A 15793-nucleotide genomic window follows, 5' to 3' on the forward strand; every position below is an offset into this window, starting at 1 on the left:
ATCCAGGTAGAGTGAGGTTGCTGGTTCCAACCAGGCTCTTCATCCAGGTAGAGTGAGGTTGCTGGTTCCAACCAGACTCTTCATCCAGATAGAGTGAGGTTGCTGGTCCCAACCAGACTCTTCATCCAGGTAGAGTGAGGCTGCTGGTTCCAATCAGACTCTTCATCCAGGTAGAGTGAGAGTGAGGTGAGGCTGCTGGTTCCAACCAGGCTCTTCATCCAGGTAGAGTGAGGTTGCTGGTTCCAACCAGACTCTTCATCCAGGTAGAGTGAGGTTGCTGGTTCCAACCAGACTCTTCATCCAGGTAGAGTGAGGTTGCTGGTTCCAACCAGGCTCTTCATCCAGGTAGAGTGAGGCTGCTGGTTCCAACCAGACTCTTCATCCAGGTAGAGTGAGGCTGCTGGTTCCAATCAGACTCTTCATCCAGGTAGAGTGAGGCTGCTGGTTCCAACCAGGCTCTTCATCCAGGTAGAGTGAGGTTGCTGGTTGCGTCAATATAAAACATTGACAAACTAAAATTAATCTATGTCAGAAGTGTAGCGGAATATAACGGAGTGCAGTATACGGTAGATCACACTACAAAGTAAACAATCCCTAGTTGAAACAATCTTGTCCTTCAGATAGTATTACACACACACACATGCACATTGGTTTAGAAAAACACGTAAGTAAACACTAGGATATATTTATTAGACAACGTTTCGGTCCTGGGACCTTGATCACTTCTCTTTGTTCACTTTCTAATAAATATGTCCTAGTGGTTAAGTACGTGTTTTATTATAATCAGTTTGTCGGTATTTATTACCAAGGTTTATACCAACACACACACACACACACACACACACACACACACACACACACACACACACACACACACACACACACACACACACACACGAATATAAAAGGAAGGAGCACTGCAGCAAGCCTACTGTCCCATGCTACGCAGGTTCAACTCTCATCCACACACAGTCACTCAAGTACTTGTCTAACCTATTTTTAAATCAACTAAAGGTTTTAGCTTCAGTGACGCTACTCGGAAGTTACAGTCATCCACAACCAATACTTTCCTATATCCTTCCTAAATCTAAGTTTTTCCAACTTAAACCCATTGCTTCGAGTCCTGTCTTACCTGGAGTTTACCTGGAGAGGGTTTCGGGGATCAACGTCCCCGCGGCTCGGACTGAGACCAGGCCTCGTAGTGGATCAGGGTCTGATCTACCAGGTTGTTACTGCTGACTGCACGCAAGCTGACGTACGAGCTACAGCCCGGTTGGTCAGGTACTGACTTTGGGTGCCTGTCCAGTGCCTTCTTAAAGACAGACAGATATGCTGGGAGGCAACTGAACAGTCTTGGGCCCCGGACGCTTATTGTGTTGTCTCTCAGTGTACTCGTGGCACCCGTGCTTTTCATCGGGGGAATGTTGCATTTCCTGCCGAGTCTTTTGCTTTCATAGGGAGTGATTATCGTGTGTAGGTTTGGTACCAATCCCTCCAGGACCTTCCAAGTGTATATTATCATGTATATCTCTCGCCTGTGTTCCAGGGTACAGATCAAGGACCTTCAACCGTTCCCAGTAGTTTAGGTGCTCTATCGTACTTATGTGTGCCGTGAAAGTCCTTTGTACACTCTCCAGGTCTGCAATGTCGCCAGCCTTGAAGGTGGCCGTTAGTGTACAGCAGTATTCCAGCCTAGAGAGCACAAGCGATTTAAAGAGAATCATCATGGGCTTGGCGTCCCTAGTTTTGAAGGTTCTCATTATCCATCCTATCATTTTCCTAGCGGATGAGGTAGCTACATTATTGTGGTCTTTGAAGGCGAGATCCTCTGACATTATCACTCACAGGTCCTTCACTTTACGTTTCCGCTCTATTGTATCGTTAGAATTTGTCGTATACCCTGATACATTTTTAATTTCCTCAAATTTTCCATATTTGAGTAGTTGAAATTTCTCCTCGTTGAACTTCATATTGTTTTGAGTGGCCCATTCGAAGATTTGGTTGATGTCCGCTTGGAGTCTCGCAGTGTGTTCGATGGAGGTCACTGCCATGGTGCTCCGGGTGTCATCCGCTAAGGAAGACACGGAGCTATGGCTTACATCTCTGTGTCAGAAATGAGGTTAGATATTTTTCACATATTATTTACATCCCCTTTATTTATTCTTGTTTTCCATTATACACTTCAATTATATTCCCCCTACTTCTACGCTTTTGAAGAGAGAGCACATCCACTGTCTTTAGTCTATCCTCATACGAGAGATTTCTGATACATGAGGTCAATTTTGTCATACTTTTCTTTACTTTTTCCAGTACATTTATGTCTGTGCTGTAATACGATAACCAGAACTGTGCAGCATAATCTACATGAGGCTTAACCAACCATATATAGAGATGAAGAATAACCTGAGGACTTTTCTAATTAATACTTCTTGATATGAAGTCTTTATTGTCTTGGTTTTAAATTGCAGTTAACCAGAACTCATAAATCTTCCTCGGGTTCAGAGTGAACAAAAGCTATATTATTTAGTTTATAAACGTTATGGTTATTTTATTTTCCAAGTCTTAGAACTTTACATCTGTCTATATTAAACTTCATCTGCCACTTCTCCGGCCACTGCATGAATCTATTCAGATCTTCATGTAGCGATCTAGTTAGTGTCTTCGTCATAATCCGACGGACTATTTTGGTGTCATCGGCAAACTTGCTTATGTTGCTGTTTATACCCTCATCAGTGTCACTTATGTATACTGTGAGCAACAAAGGGCCAACACTGACCCCTATGGAAAACCGCTTATGACACATCAAAGACCTGGGAATGATCATGTCAGAGGATCTCACCTTCAAGGACCATAACATTGTATCAATCGCATCTTCTAGAAAAATGACAGGATGGATAATGAGAACCTTCAAAACTAGGGATGCCAAGCCCATGATGACACTCTTCAGGTCACTTGTTCTATCTAGGCTGGAATATTGCTGCACACTAACAGCACCTTTCAAGGCAGGTGAAATTGCTGACCTAGAAAATGTACATAGAACCTTCACGGCGCGCATAACGGAGATAAAACACATCAGTTACTGGGAGCGCTTGAAGTTCCTGAACCTGTACTCCCTGGAACGCAGGTGGGAGAGATACATGATTATATACACCTGGAAAATCCTAGAGGGACTAGTACCGAACTTGCACACAAAAATCACTCACAACGAAAGCAAAAGACTCGGCAGACGATGCAACATCCCCCCAATGAAACGCAGGGGTGTCACTAGCACGTTAAGAGACAACACAGTAAGTGTCAGTGGCCCAAGACTGTTCAACTGCCTCCCAGCATACATAAGGGGGGATTACCAATAGACCCCTGGCTGTCTTCAAGCAGGCACTGGACAAGCACCTAAAGTCGGTACCGAACCAGCCGGGCTGTGGCTCGTACATTGGATTGCGTGCGGCCAGCAGTAACAGCCTGGTTGATCAGGCTCTGATCCACCGTGAGGCCTGGTCACAGACCGGGCCGCGGGGGCGTTGACCCCCGGAACTCTCTCCAGGCCAGGTCATTTCACCACTAGACTGCTAGCACACTTGGCTCACACGCTGAGATACAGATACCTGCTGTCCTTAAGAGTATGGTTTAAGTGGCGAAAGACTACAAGCCTCACTGAAGGACAAAGATCTTGGGGTGAGTATAATACCGAGTACGTCTCCGGTAGCACACATCAACCAGATAACTGCTGCAACATATGGGTGCCTGGCAAACCTGAGGATAGCGTTCCGATACTTCAGTTAGGAATATCTCAAGACTGTACACTGTGCACGTTAGGCCCATACTGGAGTATGCAGCACCAGTTTGGAACCCATACCTGGTTAAGCACATCAAGAAATTAGAGAAAGTGCAAAGGTTTGCAACAAAGCTAGTTCGAGAGCTAAGGGGAATGTTCTACAAAGAAAGGTTAAGTGAAATCAGCCTGACCACACTGGAGGACAGGAGGTTTAGGGGAGACATGATAACGACATACAAAATACTGAGAGGAATAGATAAGGTGGACAAAGACAGAATGTTCCTGAGAGGGGACACAGAAACAAGGGGTCACATTTGGAAGTTGAAGACTCAGATAAGTCAAAGGGATGTTCGAAAGTATTTCTTCAGTCATAGAGTTCTCACGAAGTGGAATAGTCTGGCATGTGATGTAGTGGAGGCAGGAACTATACATAGTTTTAAGAAGAGGTATGATAAAGCTCATAGAGCAGGGAGAGGGAGGACCCCGTAGCGGTTAATGAAGAGGTGGGGCCAGGAGCTGAGTCTCGACTCCTGCAACCACAATTGAGTACAATTAGGTGAATTAGGTGAGTACACACACAAATACCCACACACACACACATGCACACACACACACACACTCACACACACACACACGCACACACACACACACACACACACACACACACACACACACACACATACACACACACACACACACACACACACACACACACATGAAAGCTATAGATGACATGACCCAGCTGGCAAGGGAAAGAAACCGGCCAGTCAAAGAATTGGCTCAAAACAGGATCCTGCAGGAGAAAGCAAGACTAAGGGACATGTTGGCATACCGAAGGTATATCTTGACTGCGACAGTTGACAAGAAGCAAGAGAGAAACTGAAAGAGAGGGTACAAAGATGAAAGGAGGAAAAAGAGGTGAAGATGGAGATGGACAGGATAACCCAGACTCAGGAGGAAGTTCAAATACAACCTCCTTCACAACCACCTACAGAAGACCCCAACCAGGGGAACCTCAATGCAATCAGACATTCTAACCCAAAACACACATGCAATATCCAATGCCCCCACCCACCACATTATAAACTCCACCTTCACAGCAACCACTTATAGTTTCTCATCAGGTCTCCCACTTCCCCAACCTCAATGTAACCCCCAGACCACGGTTTTAGAAAAGAAGTTGAATGTTTGGTATACAAATGCAGATTTAATATCAAATAAATGTGAGGAGTGGCATGAAAGAATCAAGGAGACATCCCCAGACATAGCAGCAGCAGTCACAGAAACAAAATTCACCAGGATAACAGATGCAATCTTTCCACCCAGATATCAAATCCTCAGGAAAGATAGAGGGAACAGAGGGGGAGTAGAAATTGCACTGCTCATTAAAAACTGGTGGGCATTTGAGGAAATGGATAGAATGGGCGAAAGGGACTACACAGTAGGAACAATCCAGTCTGAGGGCCATAAGGTGGCCATAAGGTGGCAATTGCAGTAATGTACAACCCACCACAGAACTGCAGGAGGCCAAGAGAAGAATACGACGAGAGCACCAGAGCAATGGTAGACACACTAGCCGAGGTGGCCTGAAGAGCTCACATGAGGAGAGCAAAGTTAATAGTTATGGGTGATTTCAATCACAAGGAGACTGACTGGGAAAACCTGGAGCCCCGTGGGGGTTCCAAAACTTGGAGATCCAAGATGATAGATGTGCATCAACATGTTAGACACACTGCCAGAGAGAGAAGTGTGAATGATCCAGCAAGACTGGACCTAGTATTCACCTTAATAGTTCAGACATCGAGTCCCCTTGGAGCTAGTGATGATGTCGGTCTGTGCTTTGATTACATAGTTGAGCTACAAGTGGAGAGAGTAGCAGGAATATGATGCAAAAAAACAAACTACAAAAGGGGAGACTAGACAGGCATGAGGAACTTCCTGCAAGAGGTACAGTGGGAGAGAGAATTGGCAAGAAAACGAGTAAAAGAAATGATGAACTATGTGACAACAAACTACAAAGAGGCAGAGGAGAAGTTTGTTCACAAGGGAAACAGAAATAATGGGAAGACCAGAACGAGTCCTTGGTTCACCCAAAGGTGTAGGGAGGCAAAAACTAAGTGCAATAGAGAATGGAAAAAGTACAGAATATATAGGACCCAGGAAAATAAAGAGATTAGCCGAAGACCCAGAAACGAATATACATAGATAAGAAGGGAGGCTCAGCTACAATATAAAAATGACATAGCATCGAAAGTCAAGTCTGACCCGAAGCTGTTGTGTAGCTACATCAGCAGGAAAACAATAGTCAAGGACCAGGTAATCAGGCTGAAAAAGGAAGGTGGGGAGTTCACATGAAATGACCAAGAAGTATGTAAGGAGCTCAACATGAGATTTAAAGAAGTATTTACAGTGGAAATAGGAAAGACTCCAGGAATTCAGAATAGGGAGGTGCACCAGCGAGTGCTGGATGAAATACACACAATGAGGAGAAGGTGAAGAAGCTGCTATGTGAACTTGATACCTCAAAGGTGGTGGGACCAGACAACATCTCTCTGTGGGTCCTTAGAGAGGGAGCAGAGATGCTGTGTGTGCTACTAACAAAAATCTTCAACACATCCATTGAAAATGGGCAACTACCTGAGGTATGGAAGATGGCAAATGTAGTTCCAATTTTTAAGAAGGGAGACAGACACGAGGCATTAAAGTACAGACCTGTGTCACTAGCATGTATATTATGCAAAGTCATGGAAAAGATCTTCAGGAGGAGAGTGGTGGGGCACCTAGAACGACACAAACTTGCAAACGACAACCTGCACGGTTTCAGGGAAGGAAAATCCGGTGTCATAAACCTACTGGAGTTTTACGATAATGTAACAGAAGACACGAGAGAGAGAGGGGTGGATAGACTGCATTTTCTTGGACTGCAAGAAGCCCATCAACATAGTTCCTCACAAGAGGTTAATGCAAAAGCTAGAGGATCAGGTATGCATAACAGGAAAGGCACCACAATGGATCAAAGAATATCTGACAGGGAGGCAACAACGAGTCATGGTACGTGAAGAGGTGTCAGAGTGGGCCCCTCTGATGAGCGGGGTTCCACAGGGGTCAGTCCTAGGACCTGTGCTGTTTTTGGTATATGTGAATGACATAACAGAAGGGACAGACTCAGAATTGTCCCTGTTTGCAGATGATGTGAAGTTAATGAGGAGAATTAAACCAGTCGAGGATTAGGCAGGACTACAAAGAGACCAGGACAGGCTGGATACCTGGTCCAGCAATTGACTCCTTGAATTTAACCCCGCCAAATGCAAAGATCGGGGAAGGGCAAAGAAGACCGCAGACACAGTATAGTCTAGGTGGCCAAAGACTGCAAACCTTGCTCAAGGAAAAAGATCTTGGTGTGAGTATAATACCGAGCACGTCTCCTGAGGCGTACATCAGTTAGATAACTGCTGCAGCATACTGAAGTAGCGTTCTGATACTTCTGTAAGGAATCGTTCAAGACTCTGTACACCATATACGTCAGGCCCATAATGGAGTATACAGCACCGGTTTAGAATCCACACCTGATTAAGCACATCGAGAAATTAGAGAAAGTGCAAAGGTTTGCAACAAGACTAGTCCCAGAGCTAAGGGGATTGTCCAACGAGAAAAGTTTAAGAGAAATTGGCCTGACGACATTGGAGGACAGGAGGGTCAGGCGAAACATGATAACGATATATAAAATACTGCGAGAAATTGACAAGGTGGACAAAGACAGGATGTTCCAGAGATGGGACACATAAATAAGGAGTCACAATTGGAAGTTGAACACTCCTATGTGTCAAAGGGATGTTAGGAAGTATTTCTTCGGTCATAGAGTCGTCAGGAAGTGGAATAGCCTAGAAAGTGAAGTAGTGAGCAGGAACCATACATAGTTTTAAAACGAGGTTTGATAAAGCTCATAGAGCAGAGAGAGAGAGGGCCTAGTAGCAATCAGTGAAGAGGCGGGGCCAGGAGCTATGAATCGACCCATGCAACTACAAATAGGTGAGTACACACACACCGTGACACACACACTGGAAAATGGCAAATGCAGTCCCCATCTTTAAGAAAGGAGACAGAAACGAGTCACTAAACTACAGACCTGTGTCACTGACGTGTATAGTATGCAAAGTCATGGGAAAGATTATCAGGAGGAGAGTGGTGGAGCACCTGGAGCGGAAAAAGGTTATAAACGACAGCCAGCACGAATTCATGGAAAGCAAATCCTGTGTCACAAACCTACTAGAGTTTTATGACAAGGTAACTGATATAAGAAATGAGTGTGAGGAGTGGGTTGATTACATTTTCTTGGACTGCAAGAAGGCCTTTGACACAGTTCCTCACAATAGATTAGTACAGAAGCTAGAAGATCAAGCACATATAACAGGAAGGGCACTGCAATGGATCAGAGAATACCTAACAGGGAGGCAACAGTGAGTCATGATCCGTGAAGAGGTATCACAGTGGGCGCCTGTGATGAGCAGGATCCCACAGGGGTCAATCCTGGGACCAGTGCTATTCTTTGTATATGTGAACGACATGACGGGAAGGATAGACTCGGAAGTGTCCCTGTTTGCAGATGATGTGAAGTTAATGAGGAGAATTAAATTAGATACGGACCAGACAGGTCGTAGTACAAAGAGACCTTGACAGGCTGGACGTGTGGTCCAGCAACTGGCTCCTCGAATTTAACCCCGCCAAATGCAAAGTCATGAAGATGGAAGGAGGGCAAAGAAGACTGCAGACAGAGTATAGGCTAGGCGGCCAAAGACTGAAAACCTCACCGAAGGAGAAACATCTAGGGGTGAGTATAATACCGAGTACGTCGCCAGAAGCACACATTAACCAGATAACTGCTGCGGCATATTAGCGCCTGGCAAAAATGAGAATAGCGTTCCGGTACCTCTGTAAGGCAGCGTTCAAGACTTTATACACTGTGTACGTCAGGCTCATACTGGAGTACGCGGCACCAGTTTGGAACCCACACCTTGTCAAACACGTCAAGAAATTAGATAAAGTGCAAAAGTTTGCAACAAGGCTGGTTCCAGAGCAAAGGGATATGTCCTTCGAAGAAAGATTAAGGGAAATCGGTCTGACGACACTGGAGGACAGGAGGGTAAAGGGAGACATGATAACGACATACAAAATACTACGTGGAATAGAAAAGGTGGACAGAGACAGGATGTTCCAGAGATGGTACACAGAAACATGGGGTCACAGTTGACCCTATCAGTGTGGAATAGTTTATAACCCTGTATGTTGCATTCAGAAGGCATTTCTCTATCTATCTTTCTGTTATACCAATAATATCTATATTACCTACACTTGCAAGTAATCTTAGCTCATCTATCTTATTTCTTAGACTCTTACTATTTGTTTAGTAAACCTTAAGTGAGCTAGTCACTCGTTGCCCTCTACTATCTCTCTTTGTTTGTTGATCAGTTGATTTGTCATTACTTGCAACTTTATTTTGAATATTGTCTTTTAAACATATCCCTGAGGTATCCCGGTAATAACTGCTGTTTTTAACCCTAATACTGCAGCCTGATTGTTTCCCACAAACACCCATACCTCTATAATCTATCAGTTTAAATTCCTAGACAAGTCATCAATTACCTTCTCAATCAAATTGGCTAATGCAACCACTCCATCCCCAGAGAGATGAACCCCATCCCTTGCATACATATCACGTTTGCCAAAGAATATATCCTAGTTATCAATGAGTGGGATTGCAAGTTCCTTGCTGTATCTGTCTAGCCAGCAATTTATACCAGTTGCCCTAGACATCCATTCATTGCCCACTCCCTTTCTAGGCAAGATGCTACATATGACTTGGATCCCTCCCTTAGACCTAAATACTTCTATGGCTGACCTGTATTTATCCAGCAGCTCCTCTCTCCTGCCCTTCCCAATGACATTACCCCCAGCACTAAGACAGATAATGGGCTTGTTCCCATTACCTGACATATTATCCAACCTGCTGACTATGTCACCAACACCAGCTCCAGGAAGGCACACCCTCTGTCTGACCTTTCTGTCTCTGTTACAAAATGCACGGTCCATATATCTTACCTGAGAATCTCCTACTATTACAATATTCTTAACTTGATTAGCAGGGGAATCAGTGGTACCTTCAACCTCACTAAACACTGAAGTACACTTGTCTTGGAGAACAGAAAATCGATTTCCTACCTTCACATCTTCTCTGTTAACCCTTCTTATCTTCCTTCTTCCTGAACTGTGAACCACTTGCCACTTAAAGCGGCTGCCGCTATCACTGCTAGTGACTATTTCCTCCTTACCAGCTAAATCCTTCTCACACTCACTCTCAAACACATCTAGGCAAATCTTCAGCCTCCTATTTTCCTCCTGAAGAAGTAGAACCTCCTTCTTCAACACTTGAACCTGAGATTCTAAAACACTACAACAAGCCATGGTGCTTGGTGCCCACGCTAACTCCTAGAGCTTAGGACATCAACTTGTTGACTCACACATTAACTTGTTGTCTTATACATCAACTTGTTGATTCATACATCAATTTGTTGACTTATACATCAACTTGTTGACTCATACATCAACTAGTTGACTCACTCATACATCAACTTGTTGACTCATACATCAACTTGTTGACTCATACATCAACTTACTGGCTTATTCATACATCAACTTGTTGACTCATACATCAACTTATTGGCTTATTCATACATCAACTTGTTGACTCATACATCAACTTGCTGACTCATACATCAATTTGTTGACTCATACATCAACTTTTTGACTCACAGTCATACACCAACTTGTTGACTCGTACATCAACATGCTGACTCAGTCATACATCAATCTGTTGACTCACGGTCATACATCAACTTGTTAACTCACAGTCATGCACCAGCTTGTTGACTCACCGTCATGCAACTTGACTCATCATCACACATCAACTTGTCGACACTGTCATGCACCATCTTGCTGGCGCATGACTGTGTATTAAGTTAAGTTTTAGTATTAGATCAAGTAATATATTCTCTCTACTGAGAAGTAATGACTCACAAGCAACACCGTCATATCTTCATTAGAGACCTTTATTACTCTAATACAGAGGGATGAGGAGCCACTAGAAGAAGTGATGATATGCAGCAGTTGAAGACATGGTTACATGTGGGCAGGGGACTTCCCAAGTAGGACGTTCATACACTCGCATCACACTTGTCGGAGTTCATATGATCGATATTAAGGTGTTACACATGCTAGTGGGCCCCACCCACAAGTGACTGCGTCTTCAACTGCGTCTGAGAGCTAATGCATTGGGCAAGGAGAATTATGATTTCGTAGGAGCAGGTAAGAGTATTGACAGTACGTTGGGGGGGGGGTTCTTGTTGGTTATATAATTATTAAAATCATCTTTTGTTGTGGCAGGAATACTTCGTGTGCGACTACGCCATCAACGTGGACTGCTCGCTGGCAGCTTCTTTCTATTCTCTCAACGACAACTTTGGCAAAGTGGAAGACACAACAGAGGTTCTAGCAGAATGATTGGTCCTTCAACCCACTGTATTCAACCCACCGACACTCATCCAGACGAGACAAGTGGACAACACAACGGAGGCGCTGGTAGAATGATTGATCCTTCAACCCACTGTACTCAACCCACCGGCACTCATCTGGATGAGACAGTCTATCCAAACGACATACAACTGAAGAAACTCAGTGACGACAAAGAGAGCACTCTACTTTTTAAGCCGCCACTGACAGCTTTACTGACTGCTGAGGGAAGCCTCAGTGTGATGCCAAAATATAATGTACCTTTATCTCGTTTTATTGTATCTATGTGAGAATGTTTGTAGCAAGACAACCTAAGGTAGATTTATTACTGGTTAACTTACTTGGTACCAAAGCTTTACTGACATATGTCATAATGTTAAGAGCAAAACTCAGCAGGGGTAGGTGATGAGGGCAGTCTCTGGTGCGGGTTATATTTTTCAGGGAAATAAAGCTGGGTTTGCTAGTTTTCTTTATTAGTAAGTGCATGTTGTCAAGTATAACCTGGTACAGGCACCAGGCATTCAAACATAATAACGTTAATTAAATGAATGATATAAATGTTCGTGCAGCCTACCTGTCAGGGTTAAGACACCATGAACTTACATGTTTATTGTTCAGTATGTTTAAGTTATTCATTATTTAGTTATTTCCATCACTTAGTGTTATGGTGTTCTACAAGACAGCTCTTAAGACAGTAGTCCCTTGGCCTTAATCAGTGGCCTTGTTAATTATAAAGGATATGTTATAAACCGGAGGTTACAATACGTGATACAGCACACTCTCATAATTTATTCGTGCGGATTAAGTTCCTGAAATATCCACTACTTAAGAAATCGCAAGTTACGGTGTTAATAACTTACGGAAAAACTGGGGCTGTGTTCATGTCATCCTCAAAAACCAAAACTCTTATTTTAATTTCTTATTTTATCAAAAATTAAAATTTTCGATGTCTTACAATTTAAATGACATTACTTGTTGATCTAGAAGTGTGTGAAGGGAGTTATGAACACAGGAAGTACTGTGTGAAGGGAGTTATGAACACAGGAAGTACTGTGTGAAGGGAGTTATGAACACAGGAAGTACTGTGTGAAGGGAGTTATGAACACAGGAAGTACTGTGTGAAGGGAGTTATGAACACAAAGGAAGTACTGTGTGAAGATTTAACTTAGGATAATCCAATAAAGTCTAAGACTGCGACTGTACGTGTAGCTATAAAAGCTGCATAAATCTATTTTACTTTTTGTATCTTCAATTCTGGTTGGTGATGGATGTTGACCTTGAGTTGAGTGGAGAGGGTTGTTATGGCTCTACTGGGCCGAGCTGAATGGCTGTGGATGTTGGTCTGAACTAGTTATCATCCATTTATGTGAGGAGTTTCTGCACCATCCTGCATGTGTAGCCGCACATAGATGTCTTAATCACTCCTCGATCCAGTGGTTGCATCAAAGATGTCATATTTGGTGTTCAGTGGTCAGTCGTCACGTGAGGTCACAGACCCTGAGCTGCTTTGGGGATTAGCGTGGACGGTTACAAAGCATGGCTTGCTTCTGCAGTGTTTTAAAAACTGAGGTTGGAGAGTTGAAGGAGGAGGTCTTGCTTCTCCAGGAGGAGATTAGGAGGCTGAAGGTCCACCTCAATGGGCCTGGGAGAGAGTGTGAGGTGGTTGGAGATGTGGGGAATGAGGCTTCTAGCAGTGAGGTGCAGTCTGTCTCTCACTGTGAGGAGGCTGTAGGTGGGGAGGTAGCAACGGCTACCAGCAGTGAGGTGCAGCCCAGCACCTGCTACAAGTGGCGAGTTGTTCACAGTAATGGGAGGCGCATCAGAGTAAGGAAAGTTAAGAGTGAAGATCTGAAGGTAGGAAATCGCTTCTCTGTTCTCCAGGATGAATGTACTTCAGTGGCCAGTGAAGGTAAGGGTACTACTGCCCCTGCTAATGAAGGTAAGCGCATTCTTGTGGTTGGTGACTCTCAGGTAAGATATGTTGACCGTGCTTTTTGTAATAGGAATAAGAAGATGAGAGATAGAGTGTGCTTCCCTGGAGCTGGTGTTGGGGACATTGTCAACAGACTGGATAATATCATGTCAGGTAATGGGAACAAGCCCATTATCTGTCTCAGTGCTGGTGGAAATGATATTGGGAAGGGTAGGAGAGAAGAGCTGCTAGATAAGTACAGGTCAGCTATAGATTTCATTAAGTCTAAGGGAGGGATCCCAATCATATGTAGCATCTTGCCTAGAAGGGGAGTAGGAAATGAATGGTTGTCTAGGGCAATTGGTGTAAATTGCTGGCTAGACAGATACTGCAAGGAGCTTGCAATCCCATTCATTGACAACTGGAACAACTTTTATGGCAAACATGATATGTATGCAAGGGATGGGGTTCATCTCTCTGGGGCAGGGGTGGTAGCACTTGCAGACTCGATTGAGAAGGCCATTGGTGAAATGCCTATGATTTTAAACTGATGGAAGATAGAGGTATGGGTGTGTGTGGGAAACAAGCAGGTTGCAACACTAGGGTTGGAAACATTAAATGTATAAAAGGCATTCAGCATGAAGTTATAAATAAAGACAATAGAACAGGTCAGCAAACAAAGGGGGACAGCAGAGGGCAGCAAGGGACTAGCTCCCTTAAGGTTTACTATACTAATAGCAGGAGTGTTAGAAATAAGATAGATGAGCTAAGATTAATTGCAAGTGCAGGAAACATAGATATTATTGCTATAACAGAGACCTGGCTCAATCTGAAAGATAGAGAGATGCCCTCTGAATGTCACATACAAGGCTATAAATTATTCCACACTGACAGGGTCAACAGGAAAGGTGGTGGAGTAGCGATGTATGTCAGAGACAATTTAAATTGTTGTGTTAGACAAGATATTAAATTAGAAGCGTCAGCCACTGAATCTGTTTGGTTACAGCTTCTCGAGGGCCGAGAAAAACTAATTTTGGGTGTGATTTACAGGGCCCCAAATCTTGATAGGGAGTGCAGTAAACTTCTATGGGACGAAATTCGTAAGGCATCTACATACGAAAATGTTGTGCTAATGGGAGATTTCAACTATAGACAGATTGACTGGAGCAATTTGACAGGAAATTTAGAGTCGGGTGACTTTCTTGATACGATCCAGGATTGTTTTTTAAAACAGTTTGTGACAGAGCCAACTAGGGGAAATAACCTCCTTGACTTGGTTCTTGCCAGTAGGGAAACACTAATTAATAATCTTGAGGTTAATGATGAGCTTGGAGAGAGTGATCACAAATCACTCAGTTTTAACATATCATGGAATTCCCCTAATAATGGCAATCAAGTCTCCGTCCCTGACTTTCGCTTGGCTGATTTCATAGGACTGAAAAATTACTTAGGTGGGCTGAACTGGAATGACCTGACTAGGGGTCAGGTAGGTGGTGATGGTTGCCGATATGATGCTTTCCAGGGCATAGTTCTAGCTGCTCAGTCAAATTATGTTCCAAATAGGGAAATCAGATCAAACAAAAATGATCCTAAATGGATGAACAATAGATTAAAATATCTGATTGGTCAAAAGAGAGGCATATATAGGCAAATCAAAAGAGGAGAGGGGCAATTAAGAAATCGATATATTCAGTTAAAGAGAGAAATAAAAAAGGGAATTAGAAAAGCAAAAAGAGATTATGAGGTTAAAGTTGCAAGAGAATCGAAGACTAACCCAAAAGGATTCTTTCAGGTATACAGAAGTAAGATCAGGGACAAGATAGGCCCACTCAAAAGTTCCTCGGGTCAGCTCACTGACAGTGATAAGGAAATGTGTAGAATTTTTAACACATACTTCCTCTCAGTTTTTACACAGGAGGATACCAGCGATATTCCAGTAATGATAAATTATGTAGAACAGGACGATAATAAACTGTGCACGATTAGGGTCACAAGTGACATGGTCCTTAGGCAAATAGATAAATTAAAACCTAACAAATCCCCAGGCCCTGATGAACTGTATGCAAGGGTTCTAAAGGAATGTAAAGAGGAGCTTAGCACACCTTTGGCTAATCTTTTCAACATATCACTACAAACTGGCATGGTGCCAGATAAGTGGAAAATGGCAAATGTGATACCTATTTTCAAAACAGGTGACAGGTCCTTAGCTTCGAACTATAGACCAATAAGCCTAACCTCCATAGTGGGAAAATTTATGGAATCAATAATTGCCGAGGCAGTTCGTAGCCACCTTGAAAAGCATAAATTAATCAACGAATCTCAGCATGGTTTTACAAAGGGGCGTTCCTGCCTTACGAATTTATTAACTTTTTTCACTAAGGTATTTGAGGAGGTAGATCATGGTAATGAATATGATATTGTGTATATGGACTTCAGTAAGGCTTTTGACAGGGTCCCACATCAGAGACTATTGAGGAAAATTAAAGCACATGGAATAGGAGGAGAAATTTTTTCCTGGATAGAGGCATGGTTGACAAATAGGCAGC

At 43.4% G+C, this 15793-nt stretch overlaps 1 protein-coding gene across 1 annotated transcript in view; it reads left to right on the forward strand.

Moving 5' to 3' along the window:
* Positions 1–13005, forward strand: part of LOC128685682 (U-scoloptoxin(01)-Cw1a-like) — a 72419-nt gene extending 59414 nt beyond the window's left edge. The window contains exon 4 of the mRNA XM_053772225.2: positions 11210–13005. Coding sequence (XP_053628200.1) covers positions 11210–11326 — 117 coding nt within the window. The 3' untranslated portion in view covers positions 11327–13005. The remainder of the gene's footprint in view (positions 1–11209) is intronic.
* Positions 13006–15793: the final 2788 nt, after the last annotated feature.

This window comes from Cherax quadricarinatus, chromosome 23, assembly GCF_038502225.1.
Source record: "Cherax quadricarinatus isolate ZL_2023a chromosome 23, ASM3850222v1, whole genome shotgun sequence".
NCBI classification, from domain to species: Eukaryota; Metazoa; Arthropoda; class Malacostraca; order Decapoda; family Parastacidae; genus Cherax; species Cherax quadricarinatus.